Source organism: Megascapheus bottae, chromosome 7, assembly GCF_031878675.1.
Source record: "Megascapheus bottae isolate mThoBot1 chromosome 7, mThoBot2.hap1, whole genome shotgun sequence".
In the NCBI taxonomy this organism is placed as follows: Eukaryota; Metazoa; Chordata; class Mammalia; order Rodentia; family Geomyidae; genus Megascapheus; species Megascapheus bottae.
The window spans coordinates 46511713-46533568 of record NC_143515.1 but is presented as its reverse complement, the minus strand read 5'-3'; the positions used below and the strand labels follow the sequence as shown (position 1 = coordinate 46533568).

Sequence of the window (21856 nt, the reverse complement as noted above, 5' to 3'; positions counted from 1 at the left end):
GAGCTACCAACCACATTCTACCCTCAACTCTCACCCTCTGGGGATAGACGTGATGGAGCCCAGGCACCCTCTCCAAAAGCTTCTAGTAGCTACTCATAAACTTGATGTGATTTAGTTAGGTGTGTATATTTGAGAAGGAGTTTGCTTTGTCTTTAAACCAATTTTCTTAGTCTTTCTGGCAGGAGAAATGGTTTCTAGGATGTGAAGCAGAAACTGCTGCTGTATTTGGTTTAAATATTACTCAGGGTCCTTGCTCTTCTGATGCCCCTGGGCTATGAGACCAAAATCACTGTGGGGGATGGCTATGAAGACACTTTTGATCTCAAATGTCAGTCAGACTCTCACTAAACACCCGTGGAGATGCCACGTTTGATATTTGAGAGAAACAGAAACAAGCTCAGAAATGTTTCATTAAGTGCCAAATACTGTCTTAAGACAAGAATTTGAGATCCTGTCCTCCTGGAATATGTAATCCAATGACAGATAAGGAAATCATTGCTTTTCAATAAATAATTTCATTACAGAGTAGAAACCACCTTAGAGTATACATGGCTCAGTTGGTATAGTGCCAGTCGAGTGTAATGGAGCTAAGTGAGTGTGAGGTCCTTGAGTTCAAGCCCCAGTATTGTCAGCAAGAAAGAGAGAGAGTGCAAGAGTGTTGGGGGAGGGGGAAGAAGGGAAAGAGGGAGAAAAGGACAGAAAGAAAGTAAAGAAAGGGTGGGAGAGAGGGGGAAAGGGAAAGGAGGGAAGAAGAAAGGAAGGAAAGAGAGGAGAAGGGAGAGAAAGGGAGGGAGAGGAAGGAAGGAAAGAGAAGGGAGCGAGGGGTAAGGGAGGGAGGGAGAGAACAAGTATGGTTGAATTAGCCCAGGGAGAAGGATAAAGATCCACAGGCTGCTGGCATGGTGGCTCACACCTGTAACCCTAGCAATTCCAGAGGCTGAGACCTGAGGATCAAGGTTCACAGCCAGCATGGGCACAAAAAGTCCAGGAGACTACCAGAAACCAGAAGTGGCTCTGTGGCTGAAAGTGATAGAGCACTAACTTTGAGCTGAAGAGCTCAGGGACAGTGCCCAGGCCCAGAGTTCAAGGCCCACAACCAACAAGGAAAAAAAACTATCCACTGACTGGGAGGGTAACTTCCAATTTCTGGCTTTGTTTACAGGGACAGCATGCAAGATTCAAGAAGTATGTGGGGCACAGTGCACATGTCACCAATGTTAGATGGCTGCACAACGACTCTGTGCTACTCACAGTAGGCGGTGCAGACACAGCCTTGATGATTTGGACCAGGGAATTTGTGGGGACCCAGGAGAGCAAGCTGGTGGACAGTGAGGAGTCAGACACAGATGCTGAAGAGGACGGAGGTGAGTCCCCACCCCAGTGACTTCACCTTCTTCCATTGTCCCCTCCCAAGCCACCACAAACCAATGGCTCCCCAATCTCCTTCTGTTGTTTGAGGCTATGACAGCGATGTTGCTAGAGAAAAGGCCATTGATTATACCACCAAGATCTATGCCGTGAGCATCAGGGAGATGGAAGGCACCAAACCACACCAGCAGCTGAAAGAAGTATCGGTGGAAGAAAGGTATGGTGTTGCCAGGTTTGCATTTGCTTAACTCAACAAGAAACTTATGTAAACCAGAATACATTTTCCTTGCCCTCAAAGTTGATATTGAAAAGAATCTTTTCCACCCAGAGTCCTAACCTGTCTACAAACCTAAGCTAAGGAACATTGCCTAGTGCCTCACTGCACAGCCCAGGGTGGCTTAGAATTTATAAAGAGGAGTTGGCTATGGATCTAGGAAAATTGGCTGGACTAGATTTGTCTTTCCTGGAAGTCCAGAGATTGCCCTAAATATGATGGCTATCAGTGTGCTCGCTAGCAATATAGGAGAGTTTCTGAAGTGGTGGAGGGCTATTTGGGAATTGTGGGAAATTGTCTTCCAATTAACCAGTCTGTGGGTATGCTCAGTTCTTTGGGCTAATTTCTCTTCTAGTGTCTTTTCTTGCCCACGTTTGTTCAGTGACTGGCTCATTTATTTTTGTTGCCTTTGATACAAAAAGTGGATTTCTAGTCTTATATTACACTTTCTAAAGTATAATTTTAAATACTGGTAAGATTTATTGAGTCAGATATGACAGCATAGTCTATAATCCCAGCTCTGGGGAGGCAGAAGCAAGAGGATCATAAGTCTGTGGCCAGCCTGGCTTACACAGCGAGCTTCAACAAACAAAGATAAATCAGGAAAGATTTTAGAATTTCTAAAAAGCAAAGCTCATATTACATAATTTACCATGTTTTCACTTAAGGGGGAAATATTGAGTAAAAACTAACACCTGAGGAGAATTTCATGGATGTCGAAGATGTGTGAGGAATTCTGAGAGCTCAACAAAAGATAACTCCGATCTTTCACTCTAATACCACCTGATGATGCTGGGGAATGGCTGGGGCTTCTCTGAATCAGAATCCATCTTAGCCTGTGCGGTGACTCACACCTGTAATCCTAGCTACTTAGGAGGCTGAGATCTGAGGATTAAGGTTCAAAAGCCAGCCCAGGCACAAAAGGATCTGAGACTCTTATCTACAATTAACCTCTAAAAAACAGGAAGTGGGGCTTGACTCAAGGATAGGGAGGTAACCTTGAGCTAAAGAGCTCAGGAACAGCGCCCAGGCAGAGTTTAAGCCCATGACCACCCCCCACCCCCCCACTTCTACCCCCCTCCCTCCCCCCCCCACCAAAAAAAAAAAAAAGAATCCATCTTAGAGGAAGGAGCAGGTTCACTGCTGGGCCAAGTTAATCTTAGTGTCTTTCACTGGGCTGAAGCCAAAGGTGGTGAAGTCACATTGTATATCTTTGTATCTAAATCCACACCTTAGGGTAAGTACTGATAGGTCATATTTATGAAATCATTATTGCTAGGCACAAAGCCTTACAAGAGCAAGCAACTTCAATCCTATATTATACATCATGACACCAATGCAACTGGCAATGCTGGGACTACCACTTTCCCATTCTGTTATGAAAGGCATTGACTTGGCTACGATTCCAAGATAATGCCTAGCTAATTTCTACAAAATGTAGTGTTATATTATGCTGGATTTAGACCAGTTAGTAAGTACAGTCATCTAACTAATGCCCTAATTCTTAAATGTTACAACTGACTTCCGACTTAATCCATAGCTTAATCCTTGTCTCATTGTCTCTTTATCAGTTCCATAAAATGTCACACTGTCCAATCTAGAGGAGAGAGCGTTCTTAAGAATTTTCCATTTTGAAATTCAAAATTTTTAATAAAATGAATTTTGAAGTTATCATTTTCTTCACCATGCTGGATTTCAAATTTGTCGTACAGTAGGACAAATTGAATTATTGACGTGTGTGTGTGTGTGTGTGTGTGTGTGTGTGTGTGTGTGTGTGTGTGTGAGCGCGCGCGCGCAAGCAGTCCTGGGGAGCTTCAGGGTCTGGGAGCTGTCCCTAAGTTTTGTGCTCAAGGCTAACTCTCTACCTCTTGAGCCACAATTTCACTTCTGGTCTTTTTAGTGGTTAATTGGAGATGAGAGTCTCATGGGCTTTCCTGCCTGGGCTGGCTTTGAACTTCATCAGATCTCAACCTCCTGGGTAGCTAGGGTTACAAGCCTGAGCCCCTGGCACCTGGCTAAATTTAGCAAAAGGAAAAAAAAAGTTCCATGATCTTATGGTATAGGCGTAAGCATTTTGGTACTTTTGTGACACTTTTAAAAACAATTTACTCTGGAATACACAGACGAAAACCCAGAGTGAAGAAAACTTTTAAGATAATTATAAGGTCCACAGGAACAATCAGGCTTTCTCTATAGAGAGCTGCTTACTTGATAACTTAAGCTTGACAAAGCATCATTTTGCAGAAGGGGATGTAACCAGAGGGATAATGCCAGCTTCACAGCATGCTGGGAGCAGAGCCAGAGCTGTAGGTGAGATTTTCCTTAGCAGCCTCTGTGGAGGAAAAACATAATCAGAACCAAGGACAGGCTGTCTCTCTCCATCGTGGTGAATATTGAAGCTTGCCTGGGCCAGCCGGCAGCGAACCAGGATTCCTGAAATAGGGGGCAGGGACTAGGAAAAAATAGAAGAGAGACAAACAGATGGGGTTTGGGAGGACCACAGCCCAAGTCAGCAGCCCAAGAAGACTGTGAGCTCCAGACTGCAGCCTCGGTTATTTCCAAATCAAGGCTTAAATACTTTCTCGAAAACAGGGAACTGCTAGGGGTTACATTGATATGGCAAATCTCAGATCAGTTAAACCAGGGAACTGCCAAAAAACAATAAAGCAATAAATCAAAGAGATCAGAAAGATTACAATACAGACAATGTAGCTTCAGAAGTTCCTAGGCATGGCACCCGCTCACTTCTTAGTGTGGTTATCTTACTCAGATGTGCAGATTCAAGGGACAGCCTGGCTCCACACTCTGGCTCCCAACATCTCTGTAGCTTCAGAAGTTCCTGGGCAAGGCTATACATGACAGCTCACTTCTTTGTGTGGTTATCTGATGCAGATCAAAGGACAGTTTGATTCCACTCTGGCTCCCAACAGAAGCTCAGGTCAGACTTTAGGCAGCTTCTGAATTGTGACAGAGAGAGAAGCCAAGCAAGGCAGGGCATTGAGGGGATTTGTGAGAAGCAGGATGAGTGATAAATGTGGGGCAAGACTGGGACAAGGGACAGGTTGGTGGGATTCATAGGTGAACCCTACTGCACATTTCAGGCTTCTTAATGGGCTCATGGACTCTAACCTCCTGGAAATGAGAGAGGAGAAAGACAGAAAATTGCTATGGGTGCCTAACCCATTGGTAGCGTGAAGCCAAGCAGTGGCCAGAGTTTCCTTGGGACTGTTTGGAACTGTCATTCAGCAGCTCCTGAGCTACTTCCCTTTGACTTAACCCTGCTGATTCAGAGGCAAGGCTTTCCTTGGCCTTGTTTTATCATCTCTCCAGTGTAAACTATGCATTTACTGCGATGCCTTTCCCAAACCCCTGGGCCAAGTCACACACCAGTGAGTCTAAGAGCTGAGCACTCAAGAACCAATAGAGATGGGTACTTGGAATGCTCCTTTGTGAAGGGCCCTATATTTTGCCTTTTAACAATGGTTTAGGCAGTTCTCTGTCGTTTAAATCCCTCTCCACTTTCCAAAAGTAGTTACAAAGAACCAGGTGAGTGCAGCATCTGTCAAAGCAAGAAAATGTCTAGAAGACAGACACACATTATACATCAATCATTTTTGTAAATCTTCATTATACTTAGCTGTACAAACGAGTTACCATTCCTCATCAGTGTCACCCTTTCATCATTCTTCCCCATCCCTCCCAACCCAGCTCCTCCCCTCATTCTTCCTAGTTTCATAGAATATGCATTACATAAGTTATTCTTTTTGCCAGTCATGGGGCTTAAACTCAGGGCCTGAGCACTGTCCTTGGGCCTTCTTAAGGCTAGTGGTCTGCCACTTGAGCCATAGCACCACTTTGGCTTTTTCTGTAGATGTGGTACTGAGGAATCAAACCTTGGTCTTCGTGCATGCTAGGCAAGCACTCTACCCCTAAGCCAAATGAGCTATTTTTTAAGCCACCAAATTCCTGATTCTTAAAGTGTACTCATCTGTTTTCTCCTAATTTGACTCTTAATTACTGATTTTTAAATAGCCATGTGACTTTTGAGGATGCTTTCTTGTACAATTTTAAGCACACTTCTTCTGAAGTCAGCCTTTCAAGATGTGAGTAAGCTGATAAAAACACTATCTATCTACCAAGACATGTGAAAGGGTATCAATGTATGTGAATTAATGCACCTTCTATCTGGCAAATATCATGTAACCCTTTTACTAATTACAATAAAAAAATAATTAAATTGAAAAAATAAAAAAATAAAAAAAACACTATCTATCTATCTATATATATGTAAATATATGTGTATATATATTCAGAATACTGGCCTCTGCCTCTCAGGTGTGCATTGTTTATGGTTCTTGGCTGGCATTCACCTTTGCTGCAGCATGCCTGCTGTTTGGCTTCCTTGACTTGGACTCATTCAGCCAGTCCCCAACCTCGAGTAAGCCTGCTGTTCAGTTGCCATGTGTGACCCATGCCTGAGGAAAACCCTGAAATCTTTTCCACTTCGGAAATCTATGATTTTCACAGCATATCTGGATTCCTTGGGGCCGCTGCACACTCTTCCTTCATGCTGAGCTGACTCTGTTCTAACTCTGGTCCAGAGATTCCTTTCTAAACCTTCCAAACCTCCAACTCTCCGGATCCCCACACTAACCTGAACTGCCCCTTCCCCTTGACCAAATCTCTTACTTTTCCATCTTCTCCCAGAAGATGATGCTCATTTTGTCCATCTGCCGACAAATTACTCAATAGAAATGGCAGGAAGTTCTTTCTAAAAAAGGATACAGGGAAAGCATCATTTTCTTCAAGCAACTGAAGGTATAAAATGCTGGCATCAGAAGCTGCATGACTGATCGATCAAAACCCTGCACTGACCTAAGGCATGCTTTTTTTTTTTTAATTTTGCCAGTCCGGGGGCTTGAACTCGGGGCCTGAGCACTATCCTTGGGCTTTCCTTAAGGCTAGTTCTCTGTCACTTGAGTTCAGCACTACTTCTGGCTTTTCTATGTATGTAGTACCAAGGAATTGAACCCAGATTTCCATGCATGCTAGGCAAGCACTCTACCACTGGGCCAAACTCCTGGTTCCTAAGGCATGTTCTTTTCTTTCCTCAGGAAGACTTTGGGCTTGTGCCAGACTCTCCTGCTTTATCCCAGTCTGGAAAGGTCATCCATCCCTTGAAAGAATGAAATAGACTATTTTAAAAACAAATTTTATTGTCTAGCCAGACGTGGTGGCTTACATCTGTAATCCTAGCTACTCAGGAGGCTGAGATCTGAGGATTGCAGTTCAAAGCCAGCCCAGGTACTAAAGTCCATGAAACTCTTATCTCCAGTTAACCACTAGAAAACCAGAAGTGGAGCTGTGGCTCCAGAGTTACAGCAGTACCCTTAAGCTGAAGAGCTCAGGGACAGCCCCCAGGCCCAGAGTTCAAGCTCCACAATCGACAAATAAATTATCTTAGAACTAGTCTAATGTACTTTGCTTATTGATTGTGAATATATACGTATAGCAATAATGATACTATTTTAGTAACCTACTTATCAAATATGTTTAGTCAAATATATTTAGATGTCCTGTTTTGGCAAGTAACATGTATATAATCATCTTGTTTTCTAAAAAGAACCTTTAGGAAACAATGGTTAAAAGAGAGAGATAAAAGAAATAATCCAACCCCTTAGGGGTTGGAGGCATGGTTCAGTTGAGCAAACATACCAAGTACTAAGTTCAAGTCCCAGTCTCATACCTAAAATTTTAAAAAGAGAGAGAAAAAAGCAATATACTTTTGGTCTTATCAGTTATGGGCCTTGAACTCAGGGCCTAGATGCTGTCCCAGAGCCTCTTTGTGTTCAAGGCTAGTGCTCTACCACTTGAGCAAAACACCATTTCTGGGTTTTGACTGGTTAACTGAAGATAAGAGTTTCCCAGGACTTAGTTACTTAGTTCTGAAATCTATGAATTTCAAAAGAAAAGTTGACTCAATGAGAGTCAAGACAAAACTTGTGCTCCCCTTGTGCCCCAATGAAATGAAGTATAGTGAAGCTTCCCTGTAAATGTGGGAACTCTTCACTTAGGTTCCTTGACTTCAACTGCCAAATAAGAATTTCTGGACAAGTCACAATGCTAAGAAAATTGGCAAAGCTTTATTGAATAAGTAAACAAGCAAGCAGACAAACAGAAGGGCAGGGGACACTCTAACCGAGTGTGGGTGCTTTCATAAGGAGAGAGATAAACAGAGAGAGACCTAGACCCAGAGAGAGAGATATACACACAAGGAGAAACCCAGAGGACACACAGCAATCTGGGCAGTTAGGGTATTTATATGGGGGAGTTAGCTTCAAAGTTATATAAAGATAGGTGCTTTGTCTTTTGCTCTAATCACACCTGGTGTTACTGTCCGAAATTCCCATCCTGCCATAAAACAGATCCTTATCCTTGAGATAAGGAAGTATCCTGCTGTCTGCATTTGGGGGCAGATAGCTTCAGTTTGGAGAAGCATTTTTCTCAGGAAGGCATACATCCTGTCAGACAAGTGTTAATTCTTAGGGTGAGAAATGCATCCCTCAGAAAGGAATGCATCCTCTTGTCTCTCTTTGAAGAAAAATGACACTTCTGTGTTTCTAAATACTATGTTTCTGAGTTGCCTTCACCAGGCCTCAGTTTCCTAAAATGACTTTGCTCCCTTAATCTTGAGGGAAGTAGGGGCCAGGAGTTTGGCCTAGTGGTAGAGTGCTTGCCTAGCATGCACAAAGACTTCGGTTTGATTCCTGGGTAACACATACACAGAAAAAGCCAGAAGTGGTGCTGTGGCTCGAGTGGTAGGGGTCTAGCCATGAAAAAGTGCTCAGTGCTCAGGCCCTAAGCTCAAACCCAGGACTGGCAAAAAAAAAAAAAAAAAAAAGAAAGAAAGAAAGAAAAGAAAATCATTTTTGTTTGTTTTTTGTTTTTTTTATATTTTTTTATTGTAATTAATAGAAGAGTTACATTATATTTGCCAGATAGAAGGTACATTAATTCCCGTACATTGATACCCTTTCTCATGTCTTGGTCCCCATTTCCCTCCCCCCCACCCCACCCCCTCATCTTGTTTTCCCCCTTCCCTATCCAATTTCAAATAACCAAATACAACTATATCCAATACATCAGATAACAAAGTAAGATACTGTAACAATATGAGATAATCAAGGGATAGCAAAAGAGATGAGAGATAACATAGTATGTTAAAGACAACAATCCCTCATTATATGGCTTTTGTTTCTAGGTGAGACCAAGGTTTCTACCGATTATGACAAATGAGGGAAACCATTGAGCCTATCTTCCTTTGAGTCTGGCTACTTCACTTAATATGATTTAAGAAAAGAAAACCTTAAGGGAAGTGTATGAAGGTATATCTCCTGTATTTGCTGTAAGATGCCCATTCCTCATTTTCCCTAGTTCGCCCGGCTTCATACTTGGAGTTCCTCTTACATGTGAAGAATCCAATATTTACCCTGAAAGTAGCTGCTGCCTTCTGGCAAAGGCTTAAAGATGTCCTGTGCACTAATCCCACTCCTAACCAATGTGCTTTTAGTCTTCATAATGGGATAGTAATGTAAGTGGTTGTACATAAATTACAGATTGTACAATTCCTTTAATTTTGAGAGTGTTTAGAAACCTATCAGTAGGGCTCCATAAAACAGCAGCTAATAGCATTACCTGGGACATGGTTGAGTTTCCCTTGCTCCTTGTAAGCACGGAAACATGCTTAGGAGCTTTTTCCAAACACAAGAGGCTTTCCTTACTGTTTTCCTGAGCTGTTTGTTTGTTTGTTTAAGGTTGTTTTGGGGTTTTTTTTGGCCAGTCCTAGGGCATGAACTCAGGACCTGGACACTGTCCTTGGATACTTTTTGCTAGCACTCTGCCACTTGAGCCACTGCGCCACTTCTGGCTTTTCCTGTGTATGTGGTTCCAGGGAATCAAACCCAGGGCTTTGTGCATGCTAGGTGAGCACTCTTACCAGTAGGCCATGCTCCTGGGCATGACAGGCATTTCTAACGCACTTTAGCATGTCTGCTATAAAGTCAGAGAAGCTAACTGGCTTTCCTTCAGCATTCTGTCTCAGCTGGCTCAGGGCAGATGAAGATAGCTTCCTTCACCATTCCTCTGGCTCTTCCTTTCACAAATTCTTGAAAGCACAATTTCTGTTTCATCTAATGTTTCAACTCTAAAACCAAGAGTGTGCTAGCAACTCAGTAAATATTTTCTAAATGATGAATCAAGTTAACAGTTAACCAAGATTTAGCTTCTTTGCCAGTTGGTATATTTGGATTATAAATGGAAGTGTGAGATCTTGCTGATACACTGGCTTTGAAATTCAAAATCCAGCATGAAAATTCCTGCCTATAAGTAATTGGCACTTCCAGTGGTCAAGTTGTAGTTTCCCTCTGGCTTCTGCCTTTAGATAATTCCACACAATGGCCAGAAATGGAAGGCCCCTTACCTCTTGTCTGCATCTTAGGAGCTTTGCAGGTAGTTGTCCCCTTTGTCTGGCAGAGAATTTTGACAATAGGTATTTAAGAGGGACCCAGAGATCAGGCAACTCTTCTTTAACAAACAAGTATTCAAGAAGGGAATCTTTATGTGCAATCACTGGCACATAAATTTAAGAGCATAATTAAAATTAAGCTGAGTCTTCATATGTCATAAATATTGATCTATATATCAATATGTCCATAGAATATATATCCCATCATAAACTTATATGTCTATATAGATGTATTTATATCTCCAAGTTCATGTCAATGACCTTGAATCATTGCTCTTGTATTGTTTGAATCTAATATCCATATATCAAAAAGACCATGCATCTTTTGTTCCTTTCATCTTGGCTTATCTCACTCAACATGATTTGCTCTAGTTCCATCCACTTCGCAGAGAATGCCATTTTTTAAATTTTGTCTGTTGGCTATTTAGAATTCTATTGTATATATGTACCACAATTTTTGTGTCCATTCATCTATAGTGGGGCATCTGGGTTGTTTCCATCGCTTAAGTATTGTGAATAGTGCAGAGCTGAACATAGCTGAGCAGGTATCCTTATCATATCCTGGGTTATGATGTTCAGGGTAGATGCCTAGGAGTGGTATGGCTGGGTTGTAAGGAAGGTCTATTTTTAGTTTTTTGAGGAACTTCCAAACTGCCTTCTAGAGTGGCTGAACTAATTTACATTTCTACCAGCAGTGCAATAGAATTCCTCTTTCTCCATATCCCTGCCAGCATTTGTCGTTGTCTGAGTTCAGAATATTGGCCATTCTGATTGGGGTAAGGTGGTATCTTGGGATTGTTTTTATTTGCATTTCCTTTATGACCATGGATGATGAGCATTTTTCTTATGTTTCTTTGCCATATTTACCTCTTCCTCTGATAAGTCTCTCTTTAGTTCCCTCAGGCAGCTCTTCTTTATCACTCATGTATGCTGAAAATCCTTCCCATGTGTGTATGAATGGGCCTAGAAAGCCTCCACGAATAGATACCTTTCCAGGTTCCAGTGACCCATCTAACACTCACCCACATCAGTGTCCCACCGTCTACCAATAACCCTCACTGTGGACCTGCATTCAGATCAGGATCTTGAAGGATAAGCTTTGCCCTACTACAGTGCTTCTTGTCTGGGCTTTGCCAATTGTCTCTTTACTTCCTTCACTTCCTAGCAACAACAGGAGCTAAGGACTTTTGTACAAGAGATAATCATCTTGGATTAAAATGGGTTGGACCTCCCTAACCTAGGACTGGAGTGGTGTACTAACTGGAATCCCTCTCCTCTCTTCTGGACTGAATAAAGAAACATTTGTCATATCACAAACTGCCTTCCATCACAAAGACAGTTCACTCTCCATCCATCCCAGCTGCCAGCACAGAGAACATTGAGATGAAGTGCCAGGGTTATTCTTAGCAGGGATTATAAAGAAAGAATCTGCTAGTATTCCCTTACATTCAAACTTGAGACCTTCTAGTATGTAATCACTCTCAGTCTACAGCATGTGTTCCTTAGGAAGCCATGGAACTTTAAACAAATCAAAATGAGAAGCAGATTTTGAGCCTTTTAAACCTCATTGTCCTTCCATCTGTGAAGTGACAGGTGCCAGCTCCAAATGACCTTAGAATTGCATTCTGGCATTTTCTTAAACTGTGCCTATAACTAAATGGATATTGCCCTAAACTTTGTCTTTAATCTTGTTCCTTTTCGTGAGTTGATTTGAATAGGTTTATAAGCCTAAGTTAAAGCTTTCTTTCTGTGAAGAAAAGTGTATTCCATGGTTTTGTAAAGAAACATTAGTGTGATTTTTTATTATGGTTTTGTTTGTTTTAATTATTTTTATTTTGTTCTAATTTCATCTGATTTTATTTTCATTTTTATTTTAGTCCCAAATTATCAGCCTTCTTTAATTTTTGGATCCCTAATACGTGAGGGGTGTGTGTGTGTGTGTGTGTGTGTGTGTGTGTGTGTGTGTGTGTACAGAGATTTCAGATCACCAGATTTCAGACTTGACTTCTATGGGTTGGTGCCATATCTGTTATGGTATCATCATGTGCCCAACACAGAGCCTTGCCTATAGGATGTAGTAAATGTCTCTTGAATAAGTAGGTGAATGGCCTTCTTTCTCTCTCCTTCTCTTTCTCTCTGTACTTCTTTTCTTTCTTATTTTTTGTGCTGATACTAGGTTTTGAACTCAGAGCCTCACACTCTTGCTTGACTTCTTCATTCAAGGCTGGAGCTCTACCACTTGAGCATATCTTTACAGTTTTTTACACCAAATGGCTGCCAACTTCAATTCTCAGATCTTAGCTTCCTGAGTAACTAGGATTACAGGCAAGAGCCACCGAGACCCACTAACTACTTCCCTTTTTTCTTTTCTTTCTTTCTTTCTTTCTTTCTTTTTTTTTTTTTTGTGGGTCATGGGGCTTGAACTCGGCCTGGGCACAGTCCCTGAGTTCTTAAGCTCTAGGATACCACTCTACCCTTGAGCCAAGACCCACTTCCCTTTTTCTGGAGGTTAATTGGAGATAAGAGTCTCAGGTCTTTTTGTGCCGGGCTGGCTTTGAACCTTGATGCTGAGATCTCAGCCTCCTGAGTAGCTAGGATTACAGGCGTGAGCCACTGCATTTTGATAAATGAACCCATCCTCAGAATGATCTGTAGGCCCATGCCTTAAAAGCAAGCGTGTCTGCCTACATTTTATTCACACCTGTGATGGTCTTTGCAGGAAGCAGTGAGGCCAGTATAAAGCTGAGAATGCCCTAACTGTCCATGAGATGCTCTGTTAATTTTTTTTTAACTTCATCTTATCTCTACAGTAGGAATTGAAATGTTTGTTTAGCTTTAATATATTTATTACTGTGTAGAAGGAAGTAAAAAGAAACTTGTGTTGTCGTAACCATCACGTCTATTTTGTATACAAAACTTCATCTGTAAATTTAGAATGAAAGAAGGAATGTACTTACCAGTAACTGAAAAAAAAAAAAATAGGAAGATTTAGACAAATTTCTTCAGTTTAAAACACTCCACCATATATAGGCAATCCCAGTTTTTCTTCTAACCTTTCATTCTATGTTTGGATATAGAAATCTGCTGGGAAAGCCTGCCCCCAATTTCGAAAAAGAAATTGCTTTACTTAATCAGTCGCTGTGTGGGAATTTCAAGCTTGCCCGAGTGATGAGCATGAAGAAGGCAGACAAGGCGTGGCCACGGCCATGACCAACTGCCGGTAAACAGCCTCTGCTTCTAGCGTTTTCTTCAGCTCAGACAGAGGCTCTTTGTCATCCAGGATCAATAGGTGCTTTGTAAGCTTGTATTGTTAGAGTTGTTAAGAACTGACAATCCGGCTAAGCAAGCAAGCGCTGCTGAATTTGTGCTACTGAGACCCTCAAAACTGCCAAATCCTGTCTTGAAGCCTGGCCCAGTAAACACACAGCAACCTTTAATCCTGCACTTCCATTCCATTTGTGAGGGAAGACTGACTGGCTTTCACAAGACTGGCATGTTTTATAAGAGCTAAACTCAGCTCTCAGGATGGGAGAATGTGCTTGGGGGAGGGGAGGAAGCGGGGGGGGGGGGGGGGAGGGTGGACTGCAGCTTGCTCCACAGAGCCTTGTCTGCACGAAGTTCTCCTTCATCCTCCAGCCCTTCATTGTGCAAGAGGCCTGCACTCACAGCAGCTCAGGACAGGTAGAACATAGTAAAACATTTGGGTTTGCTTCAGGTAGGAGGAAGGAACTGGTATTATATTATCTATTACGACTTGAAATCATTATACTCATCATTTCTGATGCCTATGTTTAGATGGATGACTCCACCGAGGCCTGAATAATTTGTTTCTTTTTAGAGTAAATTTAGGGCTATTTTCCTTTTATTTTCTGTGTTGGTTTACAGCAAAGCGAGAACTTCTGTGTACCTAATACTTTTAGAAATTAAATCTGCCATTCATTACAAAATAGCTTGTTTACTTTTTATTATAAACAGTATAATAACAGGGCATAATCATCTAGAACTAAAATGCTAAAAATAGCAAATTATTTTTAAAAGACTAATATACCTATATTTTTAAAAGACTAATCGCATTCCTACACAATACCAAGTTGAATTAAACCTACACATTCTTGAAAATTAAAAAAAAAAAAAAAAGGCAGCCTAAGCACCAGTGGCTCATACCTGTAACCTTAGCTCTTCTGGAGGCTAAGATTAGATTATTGCTGTTTAAAGCTAGCTCAAGCATTAAAGTCTGTGGGACTCTTATCTCTCACCAAAAAGCTGAATGTAGAGTTTTGACTTAAGTGGTAGAGCATAGACTTGAACAGAAAAGCTAAGAAAAAGCAACCAGGTCCTGAATTCAAGCCCTAGTACCAACACACACACACACACACACACACACACACACACACACACACACACACACACACACACACACACTGGGCATAGTGACTTATACTTGTAATCCTGGCTACTCAGGAGACTAAGGTCAAGAGGATTGTGATTTGAGGCCATTCCAGACAAAAAAGTTTGTGAGATCCCTCCCATCTCTACCATAAAGAAAAAGATAAGTACAATGATTTACTTATTATCCCAGCTAAGCTAGAAACATCTAGGCCTATGCAACAAAGAAAACTGTATTTTAAAATAATGAAAGTAAAACAGGTTGGGAGTGTGTCTCAAGTGGAAATGCGTAGCAAATATAAGGTCTTAAATTCAAACTCCACTACTGCCAAATACAGAGAGAGAGAGGGAGGAAGGGAGGGAGGGAGGGAGGGAGGGAGGGAGAGAGAGAGAGAGAGAGAGAGAGAGAGAGAGAGAGAGAGAGAGGGGGGGGGGGGGCTGGATACTAGTGGTGCCTAGCTACTCAGGAGGCCGAGATCTGAGAATCATGGTTCAAAGCCAGCCCAGGCAGGAAAGCCCAAAAGACTCTTATCTCCGATTAACCACCAAAAAGCCAAAAGTGGAGGTGCAATTCAAGTGATAGAACTCCAGTTCAAGTCCAGGACTGACCAGCAGGCACACAGGCGCATACGCACACACAAGCATGCACTTTTCTTTCAAAAAGGAGACTCTCAGTCAGGCACAGTGGCTCACACTTATAATCCTAGCTCCTTAATAAGTGGAAATTAGGAGCAAAAGTTCAAGGCCAGCCTCAAGATAAAGCAAAAACCCTATCTTAAAAAGAAGATAGGGTGCCGAGAGTGTGGTCTAGTGCTTACCTAGCTAGTGCAAAGATTTCTCAGTACCACCTACATAGAAAAAGCTGGAAATCTGAATACTAAAAAAGAAAAAGCTGGAAATCATGCTGTGGCTTACATGGTAGAGCTCTAGCCTTGAGAAAGCCCAAGGAGAGTGCTCAGGCCCTGAGTTCAAGTCCCAGGACTGGCTAAATAAATAAATAAAGATGGGGCCAATTTAGATGGTAGAATACTTGACTTGTAAGCTTGAAGCCTGAGTCCAAAATACATCAGTAAGCCAGATTTTTGCACTTCTTAACTTTCTACGCTGCCTCTTGGCAGATAGCTTTTCTTCCATCCTTCCTTACTAAAACAGAAGCCTTTGGACATATTCTTTGTCTTGACATTTGGAATTTTACATCCCAGACTCCACCTATGTAAACCATTCACTTCCTTTCTTCTCCTTGCAGACCAGGTGAGTTCAAGCCTGGGCTCAGAGTGGTGTTTGGACCCCCTCCTTCTGTCCAGTTGTGTCCCTTCGCCTCTTCCTGTGTCACTGCTCCACACCAGGAGCCATGCACTTTGCCAATAAGCACGTTCTAGTCTTTCCCAGCCTACCCAGATCCCTTCAGGAAAAAGTGGAGTGATAATCCCTTCTCTCCCTTCCCTTTTCTTCTCATCTAAGTTTCCCAAAGCCTCTCATTTGTTTTCTGTCCCTTCCATTCTGCTGATGTGGAGACTTTCTGACTGTTTCTATCAGCTCCCCTATCACTGTCTGGCTTAATCAGATATCCCTTCTCTCCCCTCCCTTTTCTTCTCATCTAGGTTTCCTAGAGCCTTTCTTTTACCCTTATCCCTTTCATTTGTTTTCTGTCCTTTCCATTCTGCTGATGTGGAGACTTTTTGACTGATTCTATCAGCTCCCCTATCACCATCTGGCTTAAAGGAAGAACTTGTTTTCCTCTGGATTTGTATTGTGCAATACAGTATGATGGACAGAGACCCAATGGACAGGGTTCATGAAGATGAATATACCCCAAGTACTTTATAAGCTCATGTGGAAATAAAACCATGAAACCTTTATATATATATATATACATATATATATATACACACTCATAATTAAATCTGTTATTGATAGATGTTATTGATATAAAATATGAGGTCCAACAGGCAAGAGCCTTAGCTTATGTGTATGTAGGCAAGAACATTTAAGGCTGTGTTCCATTTGACTCAAGCAGGAGAGTGTGAAAGGCTGACCTTTAACTGCTTCATAAACATGGAAGACGTCACACTGTGGTAATAATTGCATTGTAATTATTCTTAATTTGTTTAAATGTTGTTTTAGTCCTGTAATCATTCCCAGAAGGCTGCCAGAATTCAGTATGTGAAAATGTGGCCAGAGGGGCCGAGAGTTTGGCCTAGTGGTAGAGTGCTTGCCTAGCATGCACAAAGACCCGGGTTCGATTCTTCAGTACCACATACATAGAAAAAAGCCAGAAGTGGTACTATGGCTCAAGTGGTAGAGCTCTAGCCTTGAGAAAACCCAAAGACAGTACTTAGGCCCTGAGCCCAAGCCCAGGACTGGCAAAAAAAAAAAAAAAAAAAAAAGAAAATGTGGCCAGAGTCCACAAAATCTGGAGCTGCTAGTGTCAGCCCTTTTCTAGCCTATGTTCTACTTCAGATTATAATGTTACCCTTAGGAAATAGTATTTCAATAATATATACATATGTATGTACATGATTTTTCTAGAAGCTGAATTTACAAGGTTAAGAAATAATGAAATTAATTTTAGGAATATATTTTAAGAATACATTAAAACACTTCAAACTATAATCAAGGGAAGAAGGAATCATTTTGTATCCTTTGTAGCCAGACCTATAGGCACACATTTGTAGTCCTATACTTGAGAAGCTAAGGCCAAGAGGATTGTGAGTTCAGTGCCATCCTAGGCTATGTTGCACGATGTTACTTCATCAGGAAAATATATGTGTTTTTACTATACATATTAGTAGGTCTTCAAAACCTATGTGCTTTACAATTATACAAAGTCTTAAATAGGAGTTCTCCAGTTCACATGCCTAGCAGCCACATAGTCTACTATAACTACTAGTGTAGTTATATGTGTTCTCTGATTCATCTACTTGATAAACGAGAACATGTGAATGAATCTGGAAGCTCAATAAATGAAGCTCAACAGTCTGAGATGCAGATAATCCCAGTGTCCATCTTATCTCATTGACCCTTGGAAACAACCTTGCTTGGCCTTTCTACTTTCTTCTCAGCTGCTCACATGCTGTTGATCCTCAGGATTTCACCTTTATCTGCTTTGTCTTTTTACTCTTTTTCTCACCCTGATAAAACACATTTGTCCTGTTGGTCAGCTTGTGATTTCCAGGGTTGTATCTCTGACTCTCACCTCTCAACTAAACTTCTAGCTAATATCCAGAAGCTTGACTTGCCAGTGCAGAAGTCATCTTCCCTCATGAACTCTTTTCTCCTGTCTCCATCAATGCTATCACTATTTGCTCAGATATCCAGGCCAGAACATTCGTGTTGCACTTGGATACCTCTCCGACTTCATCCCCCAAAGCCAGTAACCACCACTGCTCCAGTCACGGTCTTCTCTGTTATCCTTTGGATTATTGCAATGGCTTCCTCAATATTTCTCTAACTTGACTTAGTTCATTCCATTCCTTTTTTTTTTTCTTTCTTTTTTTTTGGTGGGTCATGGGGCTTGCACTCGGCCTGGGCATTGTCCCTGAGCTCTTCAGCTCAAGGCTACCACCCTGCCCTTGAGCCAACCCCCACTTCCCATTTTCTTGAAGTTAATTGGAGATAAGAGTCTCAGATCCTTTTGTGTCAGGGCTGGCTTTGAACCTTGATCCTCAGATCTCAGCATCCTGAGTAGCTATGATTATAGGCGTGACCCACTGCGCCCAGCTCCTATTCCATCTTTTAAAACCTTACTTTTGGGGCAGGGTGTTTGGCCTAGTGGTAGAGAGAGTGCTTGCCTGGCATTGCACGAAAACCTAAGCTCAATTCCTTGGTACCACATACATAGAAAAGCCGGAAGTGGTTGCTGTGGCTCAAGTGGCAGAGCGCTAGTCTGGAGAAAGCCCAAGGACAGTGCTCAGGCCCTGAGTTCAAGCCCCAGGACTGGCACAAAAACAAACAAACAACAACAAAACTTTACTCTTTCATCCAAATACTTTTCTGTTCACATAAAATGGCCAATTATAAGCCCCATTTGTGTGTGGAGGGGTGGGGGGGCTGGGTTGGTTGGTCCTAGGGCTTGAACTGGGATCTTTTGCTTCCATATTAGTAATTCCCACTGAGTTTTTTGATGCTCAGTTGGAGATAAGAGTCTCACACTTTGCTTCCTCCACTGGCTTTGAACTGCAATCCTCAGATCTCAGCTTCCTGAATAGATAGGACTATGGGCATGAGGCACCAATATCTGGCTTACATCCATTTTGTAAGGCTTTGTTAATGCCTTTAGTCAAGAGCATTTTCAAGATGGTGGGCTTTTTCAGAACATCCTGTAATTACCCTGCCTAACATTTTTCTATCCGCTCTACTTACCACTGAGAAGATCCATAGATGGATCTGGAAAACACAGGAACACACAGAACAGAATCCAATTCCTGCCCCCCTCCTTTTTTTTTAACTAATGAAGTCCTTGTGACCTTGTAGATTATTCCCAAACCTGGATTTATCTTACTTCACTGGATGAATTTTGAATCCCTGTACCTCTTCCTTGTCCTCTTCCTCACCCTCTCAGAATTTGAAAGTCTGATTGAAATGTGCTTCCTTTTTGTGTGTGTGGTGAAAGGGGAGTGGACTTATTGAGTCACAGGAGTTGATCCATGAACTAATCTTGGGAAGCAATTCTAAAATGGAGTTCAGCTTATGTAGTAGTTCCCCACTAAGGCTATGATCTAAAGTTAGCTCAATTTCCCAAGACAACTCGAGGAGCAGTTTTTTTGTTTGTTTTGGTTTTGGTGCTAGTCTTTGGGCTTGAACTCAGGGCCTGGGTGCTGTCTCTGAGCTTTTTTTGCTCAGGCCTTGCACTCTACCACTTGAGCTACAGCTCTACTTCTGGCTTTTTTTGTGTGTGTGTGATTAGTTGGAGATATAAATTTCCCAGACTTTCCTGCACTGGCTAGTTTTGAATTATGAACCTCAGTTCTCAATCTCTTGAGGTGAGCCACCAGCGCCTGCCCTCTTGAAGCATTTTATTTTGGAATCTAAGCAGTTCTAGTTCCTCCAAGAACACTTTGAACATGAAACAACTTTAAATTTGCATTTTGTAGCTAATTGGAGCTGACTTTTTCTATTCCTACACTCCCTCTTCACAAAATCTGCTTAGGAAAACTTCCTTTCTCACCTGCTCTCACCACCCCATTTGGCTCTGACCTCAGCTCATCATGAGTTGTGACATAGTTATTGCTGAAACTTTAAGTGCCTGAGTTCTGGACTCCTGACTGGAGCTGGTTAGTGTGTGCTTTTCACCTTCCCCTGCTCTGCCAGTTCACACCTGGGGAGGGGGTCAAACAAGGAGGAAATACTACTAAGACATTCTCTACCCTTGGCAGCCTTCACAGGGTAAGACTGTGTCAGGACAACACTCCACTCAGGTGAGTCTAAGCTTTCTCTTCAGCAGCCTCACTGGTGTGCACTGTGTTTGCAGCCAGGGCTGACTTTCCCATGGCCTTGGCCTGCCTACCCCACAGAATATGCCACAGAGTAGGAGCCACTAAAGGCATCTGTACAGCACCTCCAGCCTTGGGGCGCTAAGCACTGCACTGCCTCTTTAGTCAACGAGCCACACATTTCAGTCTCAAGATCTCTCCGTGGGTTTCCTGCCTTCACTCACTGCCTTGGCTGAGCTTCTCTTTGCTCCTCTGCAGCTCAGGCCTTCGTGCTTTGCCCTCTCAGGGTTATCCACGTGTTTGCTCGTGCAAGCTTCCTACTTATGTTTCCTGCCCATTGCTAGCTCTCCTCCTTGTTCCCCCGAAATTACTGCAAAGCCCCATTTCCTTTGATGTCTCTACTTCTCCCAACTACAAGCCAGCCCCTCACCCTCCCAGCTCTTAACCTCTTTGGGGGTCTCTTGTAGGGTCTTCCTGGCCGTCAAGGCCAGTTCTCTATGTAGTATTTGGTGGACTAAAAAACCCAATACACGCTCCACTCTTGCCCACTGCAGCAGGGCTTTTGCAAGTCACATTTCCAATGGAAATTAAATCTGGAAGGATTCAGATTTGCTGAAGAATGCTAAACTTCCTGTGTTGGCTTTGTTGGAAATTTTTGGCAGTCCCTCCCACATCTGATATTACAAACTCTGTTTATAGATGCTTGGAAAGAAGCCTTTAATACTTGTATTGTGTTTTAACTTGCTTTCCTTTGGAGGCAGGGAATTGTCAAGTAAGTATCTGCAGCACTCTGGAAGAGCACAGGTGTTGGGTGAACACCCAGACTAAGGGTTCATGCAGAATCCACAAACTTGAAGGGCCAATACTTAAAACCTGCTGAATTCACCACGATACAAGTTCCTTCCCCTTGCTTCCCTCATCTTCAGTTTTAAAGCAATCAAGCTATAAACATATGCTTGTGAAATTTAAAAAAAAAAAAAAAGAAGCATCCTGAGATGGCTTTACTTTGTAGCTTTTTTTTAAACAGAGAAATCAAGATGAAAAAAAAAGCATTGGATTGCTTTTGTATGTGTATATATACAATCTTGTGTGTATATATATAAAGATATAGTGTTTGTGCTTGTATGCATACTTGATCTACACTGTATAATATGCTATGTATTATACAACTTGTATGGACCCTGGAACGAAGCCCTGTGTTCAGTCTCAAGCCATGCCTTCTGAGCCATGCCGTAGTTCCAGCAGATTCTCGCTCTCATTGCAGCCCCTGGCTCGCTTTTATCATACACTCCCACATCTTAGGTAAAAGAAGAAACCCATGGATTTCATTGGAAAGTCCCACTAAAACAGAAGAAAGAGCAGATGTCCTGGGAAACGATAATTAATGTGCAGGAAATGCCTTTATTGTGAGGACTAACATGCCCCAGCCTGGAGACTGTGCTCAATTGGGCGGTGATGATGTCAGCTGGGGGTGTGATTAGGCAGAGAGCGCTCTGTGCTCTCTCTCCCATCCTTCACCAGGAATTACAATACCATTTGGTCCAATTATCACTTATGATTACATAATATGTTTTGATTGAAGACTTTCAGAAAAAATAAAGGTGCTTTGTTTCCCTCCCCCAGCCCCACAAGCCATTCAGCAGGCAAGCTGACCTACTGAGAAAAGCTGGGAAATAATTAGGTTAAATTATGAATTGAACTTAATTTGGGAACAAAGCACCCATTGTGTACAACTGCCCTCCCTGCCCACATCCAGGAGGATGTCATTGTTTTCCTGACAAGTTTCTCTCCAGATACTCTAAAAGAAGCAAGGTCCCAGGGTGCAGAGTGTGTAGGCCCAAGAACGAGGGGAAGCGTTCACCGGCTTCCTTT

General features: G+C 42.2%; 1 protein-coding gene across 1 annotated transcript in view; it reads left to right on the top strand.

The window, feature by feature from the left end:
- Eml6 (EMAP like 6) overlaps window positions 1-21856 on the top strand; it is a 223555-nt gene that overhangs the window by 176071 nt on the left and 25628 nt on the right. Inside the window, exons 26-27 of the mRNA XM_090336920.1 lie at window positions 1163-1364; window positions 1459-1585. Coding sequence (XP_090193046.1) covers window positions 1163-1364; window positions 1459-1585 — 329 coding nt within the window. The remainder of the gene's footprint in view (window positions 1-1162; window positions 1365-1458; window positions 1586-21856) is intronic.